The sequence below is a fragment of the Antrostomus carolinensis genome, unplaced genomic scaffold (genome assembly GCF_000700745.2).
Source record: "Antrostomus carolinensis isolate BGI_N321 unplaced genomic scaffold, ASM70074v2 scaffold177, whole genome shotgun sequence".
Classification (NCBI taxonomy): domain Eukaryota; kingdom Metazoa; phylum Chordata; class Aves; order Caprimulgiformes; family Caprimulgidae; genus Antrostomus; species Antrostomus carolinensis.
In genome coordinates, this window is record NW_010327871.1 from 38,319 (window position 1) to 56,003 (window position 17,685).

At 40.4% G+C, this 17,685-nt stretch overlaps 1 protein-coding gene across 1 annotated transcript in view; it reads right to left on the minus strand.

Moving 5' to 3' along the window:
- Positions 1-17,685, minus strand: part of MET (MET proto-oncogene, receptor tyrosine kinase) — a 55,546-nt gene that overhangs the window by 13,616 nt on the left and 24,245 nt on the right. The window contains exons 8-11 of the mRNA XM_010172021.2: positions 16,934-17,098; positions 15,972-16,071; positions 5,986-6,204; positions 259-405 (exon numbers count right to left, since the gene is read on the minus strand). Coding sequence (XP_010170323.2) covers positions 259-405; positions 5,986-6,204; positions 15,972-16,071; positions 16,934-17,098 — 631 coding nt within the window. The remainder of the gene's footprint in view (positions 1-258; positions 406-5,985; positions 6,205-15,971; positions 16,072-16,933; positions 17,099-17,685) is intronic.

The window sequence follows — 17,685 nt, forward strand, 5'->3', positions numbered from 1 at the left end:
CAATTTAAATTTGCAGTAGGTCCTGCTTTGTGCCCAAGACTCCAGAAAGTCTCTGTACAAACAGGTAATAACAACAATGATAATATTTCTTTTAAAATAGTCGATATTACTTGAATTTCCATCCAAACCAAACAGGGAGAGAGATATCTCTGTAAACACAGGCTTAGGCTTAAATTTAAAGTTTATAGGTTCAGTAGTGACATTGGGAATGATAATAAAAATGGCATTAATATCTCGTGTGTAGTGTAGCTGCCTCACCTCTATATTTAGCTCGCCGTTGGATTTCAAGAGATCACTGGGAACCGTACATAGAATTGATTCCGACTGCAGGAGAAGGTTTTCGCAGCTTTTATTTCCAACTTTTAGCACCTCTCCTTTAACAGCTTCTGAATCAATATAATTTCCCTTGGAAAAAAAAAATCAATTTCATATTACACAACGATCTCATAAAAGTTAAGGAGAAGTCATTTTATTACCTTGGAAAATATTTTTAATGGAAAAACAATTGTGAAATAAAAGACTAATGCAAATTTACATTGCCCTATCAATATGCATGTATCAACTTTTTAAATGTAAATAGGAGTTTGACAGACAGGCTAGAAGGGAATTATAAAGTTTACAGATAAAAATCTGCTGTCACTAATACTCATACAGCCCATACAGACTTCTAAAAATGTAAACGTCTGAGGGATAAATCCTGTTGGTCTTGTTTAGATTTTTGCATAATTTGCACAAGAAAGGAAGCATTATGTGACCCTGTTGTTTATACAAAACTGGCATTATACTATCCACAAACTAAAGGCATCTCAAACATTTTGTTTTGCAAGTGGTTATGGTAGCAGGAGTGAAACTTTCAAAAAGAACTAATTAATTATAATCATAAAAATGCACAAATCTGTTAAAATCACGTTCCACAGACCAAAAAGGAACACACCCTGGTAAAGATAACAGCATGAAAAGTGCACTTTCTACTCAGAAAACCTGCTTTCATATCCCAGACTTGGATGAAATATTATTCCTTCTGGCATTGTGATAGTAGTGTCCAAAGGCGAAGTTCAGGATCTTTTGTGCTCAGGAGTGCAGTATTTAAGAAGCTGCCCTACCCCGTGTACAGCCCAGCTTAAGATAAATTGCAGGCATATTAAGTGGGATTTAAAGAAGAGAAGGGAGGAGGGGGAGTAACACTAATACAGGCTATTTATGTGGGCTGGATCTGGGAGTTTTTCACAAGGGAGGAAGGCATCATGGCTGGCACTGCCATGAGGCTTTGTATACTGGAAAAAAACCAAGAATCCCATTCTGAGGGGCAAAAAAATCTTACATTGGCATATGTTTTAGGTCTGCTACAGAACTGAACTGAGCCCTGGGAAAATTTTAGTAAACACATAGAAGAGCCAGTTTAATGTCCTATTTTGACTGGCAAAGCCACACCCCAGGTGAGTGCTTTTTAATTGCTGGCCAAAAATTTCCATTTTGCACTCTATTTGCTGTCTACTTGGAGCCATTCTGTGTGGTGTTAATTAAGTAAATACTCAATGGGCCAGGGAGCATGTGATTGACTGCTTATTGCTTATTAGGACAGAGATTTGCTGCAGATTGTGAGCCATTCATGTTCAAATCTTTCCTTTAAATGATGTTGAATTTGAGTCTTCTGTCTGCAGGAAAAATGTACTATCCTGGACAGTGTGGGTGAGTGACCTCTTTTCTTCTACACCAAATCTCAGAATTTTTCTCCACCAAACTGATGTTAAGCCAAAGGAAAAAAAACAAAACATACTGACATTTCCTAAGGTGGTCCTTAGACAGTTATAACGAAAATAGTATTTTTTAATTACTATCATTACAATTACATTTCCAATAATACATTATAGTTTCAAATATATGCAATATAATACCTCAACATAGAAAAAGTTTCAGAATTCTTTCAGCAGTAGTTTTACTCTTCTTAGGACCAAAAATTTGCCAGTGATTTTAAGAAAAGCAGGGAACTGACTCCTGTGAGAACTGGAAAACAGTATTTCCTATTTAAAATGTGTATTACCCACTTCTTGCTGAGCAATACCCTTCCACACAAGCCAGAGAAGCTTGTTACTGGACTGAGCAACTGTTGCAAACTAATCTCTTAGGTCAGCTACTTCACAATTTCAGAGAGATGGGAAACATTTGGGTGAAAGTCTCGAAGCAGCAGAAGGACCACAAACCAAGGCAAGGAAATTTTGAGACTGGTGTCAGTAGAATTTTTGAGGTTCCTAAGCAGAGTAGGTTGACTTGGGAAGAATAAGGAGTTACTGCAGCTGCAGAGCTTCCACTTCAGCTTGCTCAGAAATACCAGGGTTTCCATATTGCACTTTCTTGGACCAGGCATTGAGAGAAGCATAATTTTCTATGCAATGCGGAAGAAGACGAAAAATAGAGTGACCTATAAATAGACAAGAAGAGTTCCTTAAGATTGTGTCGTAAAGAATGTGCTGTACTGGCTTAGGAATAGAGTAGGCAATTTAGTAAGGCTTGTCCCACTCTTAGTTTTAGGACAGATGTGCCAGAGGACAGCCAGGATCTCAGATATGATGTGTAACATAGAATCATAGAATGGTATGGGCTGTCAGGAGGCCAGCTTGCAGGTCTGGGCCAGTGGCTCCTGCGGGAAGCAGCAAGTAGACTCTGTCCTCTTGAGAAGACTCAGGTCTTCATTGTCAACCCCATTGGTAAAACACCAGAATTTCTCCTGCCCTGAGAGCTTCCCATGTTGGCAGGAGGTGGGAGCACTTCTGAAGTGGTGTCTTCAAGGTGTTGAAGCAGAGAAGTATCTCAAGTCACTCTGCCATGACCCCTCTGACTGGAGCATGGTGTGCACTAAGAGACTTCAAAGAGCCATATACTTGGCAGAGGAAGACAGTGATGATGTGGGACCTTGAGAGACTCAGTAGTGTGGAAGACAAAAGGGCTGGCACTGAAGACAAGAAGGGCTGGCATTCGTGGCACACAGTGCCCTGACTGTGTTTTAGATAGAAGACTTAATGTTTTCTTATGTGTAACATTTTCTTACAAAAACATCTTACAGTCATCAGGGGAAACCAAACAGAACCTTTCAATTGGTACCCACTGTCATTTGACGAAAGCCAAGTATGTCACACTAGATTAGTTTGATTGAAAAACTTGTGATAAAAGCTCCTTCCACCCCTCTGAAACTAATTAAGAAAAAGATAAAAGAACTTTGGTTTGGTAGAACAGACTGTTCAGTGAAGCAAGCTGCCATTTAATTTCATGCTGAGCTTGCTTAATTACTGCACAAAATATGACCATGAGGCATGTAAACTTGTGTGTGTGTATTTTTGAATGTGGGTATGAGGCGAGGGAAAAGTGTTGCCAATATGGCTTGTAATGATCTTTTGGCTCCTGACTATAATTTCTGCAAGTTGCCTCAGTGTTTTGGTAGAACCATCCCACTATAAATAATTCTATTTAGAGGAAGATGTTAAATTGGTGCTTGTTCATGCTTTGTTCTAGAAGACCAGCTTTCACTAATGTTATTGTTCAGTTGGTTGCCAGGAATTAATCGGGGCAGTAGCCTTGGGTAGACATCTGCCTTGTGTGCCATGACTACAGGTGACATCAATGCTACAAAATTGTGACTTTGGTCAGTTGTCAGTGTGACAGTCCTCAGCCAGACTTTCTCATCTGAATGGCTTCTTCCCAGCAATAAATAGCACTAGGGACTTCTTAAGGGAGAATAAAAGGTTCAAGAAGATTATGTACCATGTCCTCATGGAAGCTTTTCCAGGCAGAGGAAGGACAAGAACACAATTGAAAACAGCCAGCATAGGTTCCTAAAGGTGGATTTGCCTGAGCAGCTCAATTGCCTTCTATAGGAGCTGCCTAGTTCTGTAGATGAAGGGCAAGCACTGGACAATGTTTACCTTGATTTTAGCAAGGTTTGCAACACAATCTCTCCTCCAATTGAAAAAAAATTGGGATGACATGGACTGGATAGGCGGACCATAAGGTTGGTGAAAACCTGACTGGCTATCAGCTCAAAGGTTAGAAGTCTAACAAGTGGCAGTCCTCAATGGCTGATACTGGGACCAATACTGCTTAAAATCTCTATCAACAACCTGGACAAAGAGACAGGATGCACCATCCTTCTGCTTTCAGATTCTAACAAATTTAGGAAAATGACTGAGATATTGGAGGGCAATACCACTGCTCAGAGTGACTGTGGCAAGCTGGAGGAGTGGGCCTGCAGGAACCTCATAAATTCAACAAAGACGGATGGAAAGTCCTGCACCTGGGATGGAATAATCCCACGCACCAGGACAGGCTAGAGACATCAAGGCAGAAAGACACTCTACAGAAAAGGACTTGTGGTCCTTGTGGAACGAGGTGAAGTGAAACGTGGCAGCAGTGTGCCATTGTAGTGATGAAGGCTCACAACGTACTTTAGCATCAGCAAAGCCAGTAGATTGAAGATGATTGTTTTCCTCTGCTCATCACTTGTGAGAGCACACCTGGAGAACTGTGTCAAATTTCGAACCCCACAGAACAAGAGAGTTACTGACAAACTGAGATAGGAAGGGAGCTGAAGCACAGGATGCACAAAGCAGGGCTAGTGGAGCTGGGTTTTTTAAAGCTGTAAAATCTCCATTCTTGGAGGTTTTCAAAACTCATCTAGACAAGGCCATAGGGAACCTGACCTAATTTTTAATGTAGCCCTGTTTTGAGCAAGGGAATTAGACTATGAAGACCTACAGATGTTCTTTCCAATCTAAGTTATTCTATGATTCTTCTCAAATTAGTCTTCTTTCCAATTGGTTGATATGCATGACTGGAAAATACTGGAAAACACTGCTGTCACTGCACAGAGGCACTGAGCCATGCGACAGCTATATATTCCCAGCTCTCCACTGACCCATATACCAGAACGCTTTCTAGCGTTTCTTCATAACTGAACAGGAGAATTGCTCTGCATTGAGGAAGGGGTGATTTTATGGCCAAAAGTTCCAAGCAGAAAAACAAAATAAAAAAATTAAAATCAGATGGATTATTGTTTGGAATTTGTACAAAACACTTTGTGGAGACAGATCAATATTCAGAAAGTTTGACTGGAACCCATCATAGCTGACAGAAGCCCTGAAGTAACTCTCTGATATCTTGCAACTCAGGTGATGGCCCACTGGACCATCTTGGAGTCAAAGACCCTAGGGCTTCAAGATTTCATGACTGTCATAGGTGAAAAGAGTTTTGGCTTACAGAGCTGTGGAGGAGCTACACAAAGAGATCACTCCAGCATTAAGGCTGATTCTCTTCTGTAAAGTATTTTTTATAGATTATATTATGTATAAATTATAGATATTCTAGATAAATTACATGTACATAATAATGAATTTTCATAAACATTCACTGTAAATTAGAAAATCTGTATTTATATTGTTTCAGTTTGATATTCTAACTCAGAAAAGCACTATTTTTCAACAACTTGCACTCTCACAAAATGGATTTAACTTTCTCCGTATCACTCTAACACAGAGCAGACTGCCTGCGAGGGTCCTGAATTCCTAAGACATGTTTCTCAGTGCCATGTATGCTGTCCTCAGTGCTCTTTTAGCAGATGCTCAGCATCAACTTTGCATTTTTCATGGGTCCGTAAATATTTAGGCTACAGCAGTGATTGATCCTCATGAGTGACTTTGTGCACAGGCCAGAGTTTCCCTCAGATCTAGAGAGCCAAAGTGCTAGGCCACTTTCTAAAGGTAACTCCACATCTTTCATGAGGAAGGACACAAAATCATGTGACAACAAGAGCTGAGAACTGGGTGCAGACTGCACACTTTAGGTTCTGGGCTGCTGGCCATGTTTAATCCTGAACTGGTGACACAGCCCTTGCAACCAGAAGCTGATGCAGTGAGGTCCTCCCGCAAGGATGAGGAAAGCCTAAATTGCTGATGTGAGCTTGTGAATAATTGAAAAACTTATTTCAACATTTCTTACCTTAATTTCCAGAACGTTTTGGTTGCCTCTTGAGATGAACACTGGCTTTTCAAAATGCTTAAATACAGGATTATTTACATAATCAAAATCAAAGTACAAAGAGCTGACACCATCAAAAACAAAGAACACTGCGGTTACAAAGGGTGGTTGGAGATTGAAGGCTTTCAGTGAAGGAGTTTTACAGCAGATTATCTCTGAGCTAGAGCGGTGGCTACATGCCTGTAAGAAAGAAAGAAAGAAAGAGGTAAATGGAGTAAATACGTGCATAGGAAGTTACTGATGAATGTAACTGTTCTTTAACAATACACATATATTGAAAAAATAAACACCAGAGGTCTTGTTCTTCTTTAAGCAAAGTGAAATCCTGATCAGTGCTACACCGCGTTTATTTAGAGACGGGAGAAAAGTATAAAAACTTCACGTCAATGGTGTTTGCGCTCTTGTTGAGGAAATGTTCAAGTAAACAAGCTTCCTGGCCTGATTGTTCACAGCACTTTTAAAGTAAATATTTTGCAGATAATTAATGGAAAATTATTTCCAAAGCCAAGGACCATCAGGAGGCTATCCTGATGTACTGAGCTGTACTGGGACACAAAGCAGCCATAATTCAGTTTATCCAGCCTATGCCCGAAGGACTGCCACATGGATTTCTCTTCCTTTTACACTACCAAAGCAATAGCAAGGGACAAGAGGAGACGGTAAAAATAGGGCCAATGAATCTGACTGAAACAGAAGTTTCAGGCTTCATGCCTGTTCTAACTGAAACAGGTGTGAAGCCATGCTTGCCTCTCCTTCTGCTGTTATTCCTCATGAGGGCCTGCTCTAGATGTGCTTCCTTGAGGAAAGCTGCTAGTTCACCCTATAATTTAGAAGACCTGTGAGAGCATGCTTTGTGCTGGGGGAGTGTGATCCAGTATGAAATGTCTAGCTAGGCTGCTTCCCTCTATCCCATACTGCCTTGACACGGGACTGATGAGACAGACATGACAGATCCAGGTCCTTCCTAAAAGGATTGCTGTGTTGCAAGCAAGGGCAGCAGGGGTTTGCAGGCATCCTGATCTGGGTTTAGGCAGTTTGCAGGGATAACGTGAATTCTTGTGGATGGGATTCATCCAGCCTGCATCCAGACACCTGTATTGGAATTAGTTTTCTAAACTCCATTTACAGTCAACAGAAGGAAACAGGCTCACCTAGAGCGGGATTCAGCTGATCTGTTTTAGACAACAGCTTTAATTAGATTAACGGTGCTCTAGAAGGGTCGACTTCTCTCTCTTGACTGTGAAGGTTTCTACATGACTAATTTGATTATAATGTCAACAGCACATCCGCAAGCATCGATGGGAGGCACAGTGGGTGCTGGGCAGCATCACGCAAACTGCAGAGGGGCTTGTTTGTGATTGGGTCATGTCCTCCCTTCACTGTGCCTCCCTTTCATGCTGCCTACTGTGGATATGGTTGAAGGACTTCTGGCACAAACAGAGTTGCTTTACCTCCACAGAAGTATTTAACTGTATAAACCTTCTATAAGTAGTTCCCTATACACTGTGCCCTGACAGCAGAGATTACACTTTCTTTTTTTTTTTTTTTTTTTTTTTTTTTCATAAATAGAGTGTCTGACATGTGGCCAAGTAAGAATGGGATTTATCTCCCAGTCATCATAACTCTTACATTTGTTCTATAAGAAATTTCCCTGGAAAACCAACAGTGCTGCTGAATACCTTTGTGCATCTAGAGAAGGCCAAAAAAAAATATTTTCCTGTTTCGTTTTTCAAATTAAATTGGTTCTCATTATAATGCACTGCCCAAAGGAGCTGTGAAATTAGTATCTATTGTCTCTAATATGCTAAATTAATGCAATATAATTTTGCTGTGTTCCAAATCAATGACAAAACTGTGCTAGGTCTATCAGTTATATACTTGCATTAGCTTGAAAAGTGGGATTAAATTAGCTATCTACAAATCAGCACTTTTTCTTATCATGTTTCTGTGCCTAATGTAAAATCTTGAATCTGCCAAGGGAAACATTTTCAAGGCTCTGAAACAGAGTACTAGAGCTCTGCTACAAGGGTTACATATCTGTGAGCTGCGAGTTCTGCACTCAGTTGAATAACTTGGTGCAGCTCTCGGTGATGTTAATTGGACTTGCACCTGTGTAACTAACAGCCCCTTTAGATTCCTAGCAGAAATTCAGAAATATTTATGCATCCCCCATGACAACAAGGTAATCTGTGGGACACAAGACAAGGCAGAATTTTGCTCCATTTGTTTACAATATTAGACTGTTCTTTCTCTTTTGAATACCTTGTTATACACCATTTACCATATCTCAGGCTTTGTTATATCACATGGATCTAGAAATCCATTTGAATCAGTACGGTAACAGTAAGATGGATCATTAGTATAATTTATGATCAAGCCATACTTTTCCATGATATATGAATACATATAAAGATATCTATCATATTGTGTCAATTCTAAAAAAAAAAAACAAACCTAAAATATATATAATTATAAAACCAAATATGTCCTAGGTAATCATTATATTTATCTGATTAATGTAAATTCATTAGACTTTTTATCTACTGTAGAGTAGTGATGTCCCTTAAATGAATAGCAGTGGTATTCATAACTTTGTTTGTGGCTATCTATTAGAATCAGATACTTTACTTTATCAGGCTAGTCTCTGAAGAGGAAGCTTTCAGAAAATGATAAAAATCTAATAATACTCTTTGGAGGGGATGCAATGTGACTGATTGGTAAGGTCAAGAAAAATCTTATTTGCAATGCCCTTATTGGTACATGATTTGACATGACATTTTTACCTTGAAATTGGTTTTAGCAATTGAAGAATATGATGGTTTAGTTTTCAAGAAATATTGGATTGAGGATCTATAAGAAAAAAACCCTAATTCAATCTATTGCCTTCTCAATTAAGATACTGCCTATCACCCAGCACCTTTAACTTTTATTTAATTAGGCTTTAAAGTCCATTCACTTTAAAAGCTAAGCCCACATTCTTCTTGTGACTATAATCTACAACTGAAGACAATAAGGAAGAAAAGATGTAAAAATTATAGAACATTTCACAAGCATAAGTAAATACTATACCCCAGAGGGAATAATAATAATCCATTGCACAATGCATATGACTCATCACTTAAAGGTATGTATTCTTGTTTCATTTGTAAAATATGACCCTTGAGGCAATTAATTCAAACCTGACCTACAGAATCTGAACTTTGGTGCCCAATTCAATATTTTTTCATCTGATAGAACAACAGGAAAAGTATGAGGGAGGATGTCTGAGCTCCCAGCAGCTGACCCAGATAAGAAAGGGGCAATTGGATGTGTATTACAGCATCTGTAGCAGTCAGAAGGGAGAAAAAGGACAATTTTTCCTTTCATAAAAAGTAAAATTTTAGAGTTCCAGTGAGGAAGGAGAGATGAATGAGGTTAAAAGCAGACTGGGAGACTCTCCAACCATCTTTGCCAAAGGATGATTTCTCAATAGAAAGAAATGAAAATTCAGGTCCAACTTGAGGAAAGCTCATTCAGAAGGCTTTTCTGTGTAGGTGAGAAACGGAGCATAGGCACTCAAGAAGGATATCTTGAATATTTTTCAGAGAACTCACTGACTTTAGCTGCCACTTCAGGTAGTGCAATGAATGGTGCTAATAGATTGGTAGCATTTTTATTCTAGTTGTCTTCTTGGATGAAGGTATGGGAGATGATACTTCCAGTCTATCAGATCATTGGACCAGAAGGTAGAGTAAAACCTCTCTTCCTCCTGGGTCTGACAGTCCTTTGCACAACATGACCAACACTGTCTGGGAATCTAAATTCCTCCCTGGGCTTGGGATGGTCAATATAGCTGCTAGCATCACACAACCCTAGCACCCCCATGATTTCACAGCGTGCGCTTTTCCCTGACACCCCTTGCTGCAGGCTTTCCTTGACAGGATATATGCATGAGATGCAGATTCAGCACAGAAAGAAAGGCCAATGGTTCCCCTCTGTGAAGGAAACTCCTTGCTGGGCTTCTGTGGCAGCTTTATGCCACAGAGTCAACATAGATAGAGGCTCCAACCCTAAGTGTCTTTGGACAGGTAGTCAGGAATATCTTCAATAATCACATGCTTACCATCCACAGTTTCCAGGAAATTTCTTCTATCATTATTTAATAAATCTAAGGTAGACGCTTGCAGGTGAATTCTAGGCATTTTTGATAAGTATTATGAGCATGGATTTTTCATGGACTTGTAAACATTGAAGGAACTTCAGAGTATTTAAAAATTCTCCTCTAATACATCAGGAAATAGCATCTAGCAGGGAGCAATTAAGAAATGCTAAAGATCATTCAAGAGACTACTTACTGGAGAGATAATTAAAAGTCTGTGGAAAGAGATGATCTTGCATAGCTACAGGGTCAGTTGTTGAAGGTCGTGCATTAAAAGGTGCTTCTCCCAAATTTTTCAACCTTGCATATCTTGGGACATTAATGGTTAGAAGAACTTAAGCAGTGGGAATATATATCCAAATTAGTTAATATTAAAGATGCTACAGCAAAGGAACCATGAATGACCACTTCTTCACTATTGCAGAATCAATACAAAGTACAGGTTTTCAAAGCAAAATATTGGTCTCATGTGCTTCAGAAGCAGAAGAATCATATAGCACAACTTATAGCAGACGTTAGAGGACACTTATTTTGGAAACAGGCCCCTGATCAAACACCATTCCAAACTGTGCAAAGGTTTTTACAGGTACAATGCAAAGTGAAAGGAAGGAACGAGCTGCTTCCCTCCTTGTGCACCTCACAGAGGAACTGAACATGTGAGCAGAAGTGAGAGGGTTTGTGTACCCTTATGCATTATCTAGAGCTGTTGGGAATTTATGCAGCACTGCCTAAATTAATATTTTTTATTCCTAGTCAGAACAAATGGTCAAAAGAACTCATGAAATAGAAATTTTAAAAAACCCCACATTGCAAGTATTGAAACATATGGTTCAATAGCTCTAGGACATTTTTTCCACTCGTTGAAATACCAGATTCAAAGAAGGCAAAATGTATTATTTTGATAGTGTTAACACAGAACGTAATATAAAAACAACTAGTGTGAACATAGTATTGAATAATTTTAAGGAAATTTAAGTAAATATGAAATGAAAATGATAAAGTTGAAGCAAGTCATTTTTGCCTTAAAGAAGAAAAAGTTTAAAAAAGAGTGAACTTCAAATATGAAAGCTGAAAAGCTCAACTTAAATGTTTCTTCTATAGGGGGCTGACATATTGCACCCAAAACTTTTCAGTCTCAGTGAAACTGCATTTCTTATGGGGTTGTTCCAGAAAAAATTCTTGTACCAGTTGTACCACTCATCTCTTCCACCAGGATAGAAAGAAACAAGCAGAGAAGAGCAAACACCCCAGGGCATGTGAGCTGTCTCTGCTCCTTGAGCCTTTGGGATGCAGAACATCCTCAACAGCCCCTGCTACTCACAAAAGTGACCCTCTGCTCCCACTGCGACTCCATCAGGGCTATAGGCCACAATTAAGCCTAAGGGAGTGAATTAAGGGCTTCATAAGGACAGATAGGTGACAGGAAAAGGTGAGACCTCTTTTAAATCGAGCACCACCAGTTTTAGGCAAATGGAGAGGGTATGGGATGTGGCAGAAAGAATGAGCAGAGCTCTAGGAAACAACACTTATCAGGAGAATTTGGAATGTTTTGGTTTGTTTTAATTGGAAAGAGAAAGGTTGTATCACAAGGTAGTGCAAATACATAAAATTAGCAGGAGAGACCAGTAATCTGTTGTTTGTGTCCACTAAGGGTTAAAAAAGAAGATAGCTAATTAGCAGCTAGGATTTGGGTTAATTATTAGAAAGAACTCTTTCCAAACCACTCGGTAAGCAGGTAGAGCAGCTCTCTCCAAAGCTTGTTTAAGCAAGGTTGTGAAATCTCTTTCACAGGGAGCTTTAATAACAGCCTGGACAAATATCTATTAGGCAGTGGTCTGGCCACATTTGCTCCTGCCGCAGGGAAGTGGGCCAGGCTAGGTCTTTGTGGTCCCTCCCAGCTGTACGTTCCTTTGATTCTGTGGGATGTGTTTCAGTGCTGGCTTTGGTTTTCCCAAGAGTCAGAGTTTCTGAATGCTGACAAAAGCAGCTTCTTGGTGGAGGCTGGTGAGAGAAAACTGAAAAGAAAAATTACTTAAATAACAATTAAAAAATGACTCAGTTAGCTCTCCTCTCCCAGATTAAGGAAGCAAAAAGATATATAACCTCAGCTATAGGACTTCTCGATCATTTTGTTTTGTATTGTACTGTTTGTCTGGGTTTGGTCTGTTCAGGAACACAACCTCTTTTCTCCTTTATAAATGGGATAGCTGGTCAATGAAGTGTTTTGGATCCATGCTAGAAAGAGTTCCTCATTGTTGTTTATTTTGGTAATAACTGAATGAAATTTTGTTTTTTTGGCATATTGCTCATGCATAGGGCCCAGAATCTCCAGCGCAGGATGGGACAGGCTGCAGCCATAGGCATTCTCCGCCAGCAATTTCCTCAGTTACACACTGCAATCTTGTTTTGCCAGTTATAAATCTTCCCCTTCTCCTTGAGAACAAATATCCTTCCTTCAGAAATAAGCTTGAGTTAGAGACCAGCGGCAGAACAAATGGCACGCAGAGCTGGGCTGCTGCAGAGGCAGGGAAAGCCACCAAGTGCCAGAAGCCTTTAATTTCAGTAGAGCAAAACATATTACATGGGCAGTGTCAGAGTATAAAACACTCTGGATTATAATCTCTTTGAGGGTATATTCCAGCCTTTGTGCAGGGAGAATGAACTTGTGAACAGCTGCTTTTACACTGGGGCAGATTCTTAGACATCAGCAGTGGTAGGGGACAGATATCCTGATGGAAAAGGAGGGTCAGACCTGCCTCTTCTTGTGTGTTGGCAAATATCATGTGCACTGCAAGGTATGGAAAGAAAAAGAATAAGGGAGATAATTCTGACTGTCTACGTCCATGTCTTTTTTCAATAGCAGGTTAAAAGGCAGGATGGCAGCAAACCACTATTCAAAGGAAAGATTGCTCCCCGATATTTGGGGAAGAGAGTAAACACTACAGTGATCATTGTCTGTAGCTCCCAGTCACTTCTGGACAGTGAATTTAGTTCTTTAAAAGTTCAGATTCTTTAAAATCTGTTCAATTTCTGAGGATATGCCAAATATTTGACAAGCAAGGTACGTAGAATCAGGGCCTAAAGAGAAGCAATATTGTATATTCTCACAGGGGAACAGAGAAAGCAAGTAAATTATCTTTACTTCAAAAGAAAGACCACTCAAATCCATACAAAGCAAAATCTAAGGTCTGATTTAAACAATGATCTTTTCTCCCGGGCTGCATCAAAAGAAGCTTGACCAGCAGGTGGAGGGAGGTGATTCTCCCCCTGTACTCTGCTCTTGTAAGGCCCCAGCTGGAGTACTGCGTCCAGTTTTGGAGCCCCCAACACAAGAGAGACAGGGACCAGTTAGAACAAGTCCAGAGGAGGCCACCAGGATGATCCGAGGGCTGGAGCACCTCTCCTGTGAGGACAGGCTGAGAGAGTTGGGGCTGTTCAGCCTGGAAAAGAGAAGGCTCCTGGGAGATCTTATCGTGGCCTTCCAGGACCTGAAGGGGACCTACAAGAAAGCTGGGGAGGGACTTTTCATAAGGGCAGTTAATGACAGAACAAGGCGTAATGGCTTTAAGCTGAAAGAGGGTACATTTAGATTAGATATTAGGAAGAAATTCTTGACTATGAGGGAGGTGAGACACTGGAACAGGTTGCCCAAGGAAGTTGTAGATGCCCCCTCCCTGGAAGTGTTGAAGGCCAGGCTGGATGGGGCTTTGAGGAACCTGGTCTAGTGGAAGGTGTCCCTGCTGATAGCAGGGGGCTTAGAACTAGGTGATCTTTAAGGTCCCTTCCAACCCAAACCATTCTGTGATTCTGTGATCTTTTCTTGGGGAATCTTTTGTACTTAAAAATAATCATGCCCACATTACTTAAAACCTAAGAAATTTTGAGTTTGGTTGATTTCACTGAAATGTTTTGCTTTCAGACTCATGGGTAAAATGTCTTTTTGATAACACTGAGCACTGTCTTTCATTGCAAAGGCACTGATTTTCAGATCAAAATCTGAACCCATTAAATTACAAGCCACGATTATATCCAGCTGAAATTCAGGTCCCGACACTCATAATGTTATACAAATTAGGATAATGAAGAATATTATGACCTTGAGGCTATAAAAGACTGCAAATTTGCAGACATACCATTTAAAACCTAGGTCTAATATTTAGAATTCAATACAGGAAATAGTGTATGATTATCATTAGAAATAAGCTGAGAATATGAGCAGTAGCATAGCATGTCATAAAGAGTGTAGGCTAATTTACTTCAATTAGGCTAAATAAACCTTACAGGATAAGAAAATGTTGGAGGTGCAACATAAATGTGTGGGCAAAAGCTTACAAGAAACAGTTTCAGTACAACTAGCCAATAAATGTCATCTTTGCCTTATAAAAAATAAAGTAGATCACATAGTCATATCTGATCATCTTATTTAGATTTAGACACTCTGTCTTATCAACTCAGGTAACAAAAGAAGGCTCAGATCCCTGACTGACCCTCTGTTCATGCAGAGATACCCAACTGCAAAAGCCTAAACCTCTCTTAAAACTTAGTTGCTGAACTTTGGTAAGTTAGGAAAGATCACAGAATCGTAGGGATTGGAAGGGACCTCAGGAGATCATCCAGTCCAACCCCCCTGGCAAAGCAGGTTCCCTACAACAGGCTGCACAGGAAAGTGTCCAGGTGCGTTTTGAACATCTCCAGAGATGAAGACTCCACAACCTCTCTGGGCAGCCTGTTCCAGTGCTCTGTCACCCTCACAGTAAGGAAGTTTTTTCTTAGGTTTGTATGGAACTTTGGTGTTCCAGTTTTTCCTCATTGCCCCTTGTCCTGTCACAGGGTACTACTGAAAAGACCCTGGCCCCATCCATTTGGCCCCTGCACTTCAGGTATTTATAGACATTGATAAGATCCCCTCTCAGTCTTCTGTTCTCCAGGCTGAAGAGTCCCAGCTCTCTCAGCCTCTTCTCATATGGGAGATGTTCCAGGCCCCTAATCACCTCTGCGGCCCTCCACTGGACTCTTTCCAGAAGATCCCTGTCTGTCTTGAACTGAGGAGCCCAGAACTGGACGCAGTAGTCCAGATGTGGCCTCACCAGGGCAGAGTAGAGGGGGTGGAGAACCTCCCTCAACCTGTTGGCCACACTCTTTTTAATGCACCCCAGGACACTGTTGGCCTTCCTGGCCACAAGGGCACACTGCTGGCTCATGGCCAGCCTGCTGCCCACCAGCACACCCAGGTCCCTTTCCACAGAGCTCCTCTCCAGCAGGTCAGCTCCTAACCTGTACTGGTGCATGAGGTTATTCCTCCCCAGGTGAAGGACTCTACTGGGGAAGATTTGCCCCAATAGGTAAATTGGCAATCAGTTCTTCAAAATAATACTTACTTCTGATTTTGCATACTTACTTTTCCTCTTTCTTTGATGCTTGTTCAATTTTCCTTTTATATCCACAGTCACCATTGGAATATATTTCCTACCTATCACGGTAGCACTTGAACTTGACGCGTAATCTGACACACCTGTGTTGCACTGTTCTGTGTTTAGTCACTGAATTTGCATTGTTAATTTGAAATATAAAAATCTTGTTATCAGATACTACAAAAGCCTTATTTCTTTGCAAGAGGTTCCTTGGAAACTGTTGTTCTCTCCCCAGCTTAATTTCAAATATGTTGTTGGGTTTTTCAGAAAACACCAAAATGTCAGTGGAAGCCCCAGAATTTCAAAGCAAAAATCAAAGTATTTTGACTAAAAATTCTATGTCATTCACCACATGAAGATGACAAGATAACAGATTGTCTTCTCCAAGACTGACTCACCACAGAGAAGTTCATTCCAAGTTTAGGTACAGTAATCACCATCTCAGGAAAACACACTGAGTTCAAGTTGATTCCCTGAGCTGTGATGGTACTTCCACCACTAGGAAAAATTAAAAATTAAAAAAAAAAAAAAAAGATGAGTTGGATAATGACACAGCTGCTATGGTAATCTTAGTTACAAATTATATTCTAGAGTAAATGACAACACAACACCAAAATTAGGGATATATGAGGTGAATGCAAATACATAGCTCTGAGCAGTGACATTATTTTTCTGGAAAAGAAATTTTACACTTGCTCTAACAAATAACCAAATATGAGAAAAGAAAAATAAAAATTGTGGCATGCCAGGATATAAAACAAATGTGTACATTTTAAAGAAGGGTTTATACTTGTACTCAGCATTTGCTAACTTAACTTACTGCTTTCAGTGGTGCTGAAAAAGGTGCATTTTTTAATGCTGACATTTTTTTGGCAAAGGCAGATGGCTTGGATTAGAGCTACTGAGACCATAAATATGTCACTTAAAAGCACACACATACTACCATACATATATATTCATAATATTTATGTAGCGCTGGATTTAGACTGTTTTAAAATCCATTTGCTCTCCTGAGTAGCGCTGACTTGTCACATTAAATGATTTTTCTCACTAATCAGTGTAATGTCCAGGCACAGTATAGGAGACACACTTAGCTGTACAGTAGGTATCTCAGCACGACATCACAGGTACGCTCAGCAGCAGCTAGGAGTTAAATCACATAAAGAAAAGAGGCACCCTTCCCCCCTCTCCTTCACCTCTGAAAGGAAATGATCTGCCCTCTGCAACTGCACCATAATAGAAGCAATTGGCATGGCAGATAGAGATAAAAATGCAATTTCTTTTGATAGATTGCTGCACAGTGTAGCTGTTCTTCTTTCATTCATTACTTTTCTGATTTCTATAAGAAACTTTTACTCACCTAAGAAAAGATTTGGCTGGATGAATTTTTAAAACAACAGGGTCTCCTCTGTACGTGAAATGACCGCTCGCATCTCGAATAGCTTCATCGATTCCCATCCTCACACGATATTCCTGGGGAATTTGCTGTGCTGGAGTGTAGCACTCCACAGTGCTTGCTGATACACTGGAAGGACAGAAAAGGGCTTGCTTGCCAGCTTTACAAAACATGTAGTCAGTTTAAAATGGTGTCCCTTAGTGAACCCCAACCCCACTTAAGGATCTGCTTGTAAAAAAATGTCATTGATTCCCACACTGGATGATCATAATGCAACAAATAAGAATGGTGTGAGATAGAAACAGCAACACCACTGCTTAGGTTCAAGACTCATCTTAATTTCATTGCCTCGCACCTTGCCAGGCGTGTTTCCCCAGCATTGGCAACAGCCAGATCAGCCCCTGCCCCTTGCAAAGGCAGCTTCCAGCCTGGGAAAGGACAGCGTGCTCCAGGTTTAAGCAGCATGACTTGTTCTGCTGTAACCAAGGGATAATGTCTTTCTCTTTCAAATCCCCAGGATTTACTCTGTGTTAAAAACTTCAAGAAAAGGTGCTGGTGGTGGATGTACCAGTATGTCAGATATGTCCTGCCCTGGGGGCACCTGCTGACCACAAGTGCTGCTGAGGGGCAAGCAGAATGCAAGGAGAAAGGAGGAGAAGGTGGCTGAATTCAGCACAGCAGCAGAGTTTCTGGGATATTCACCCTTCCCTTGCTCT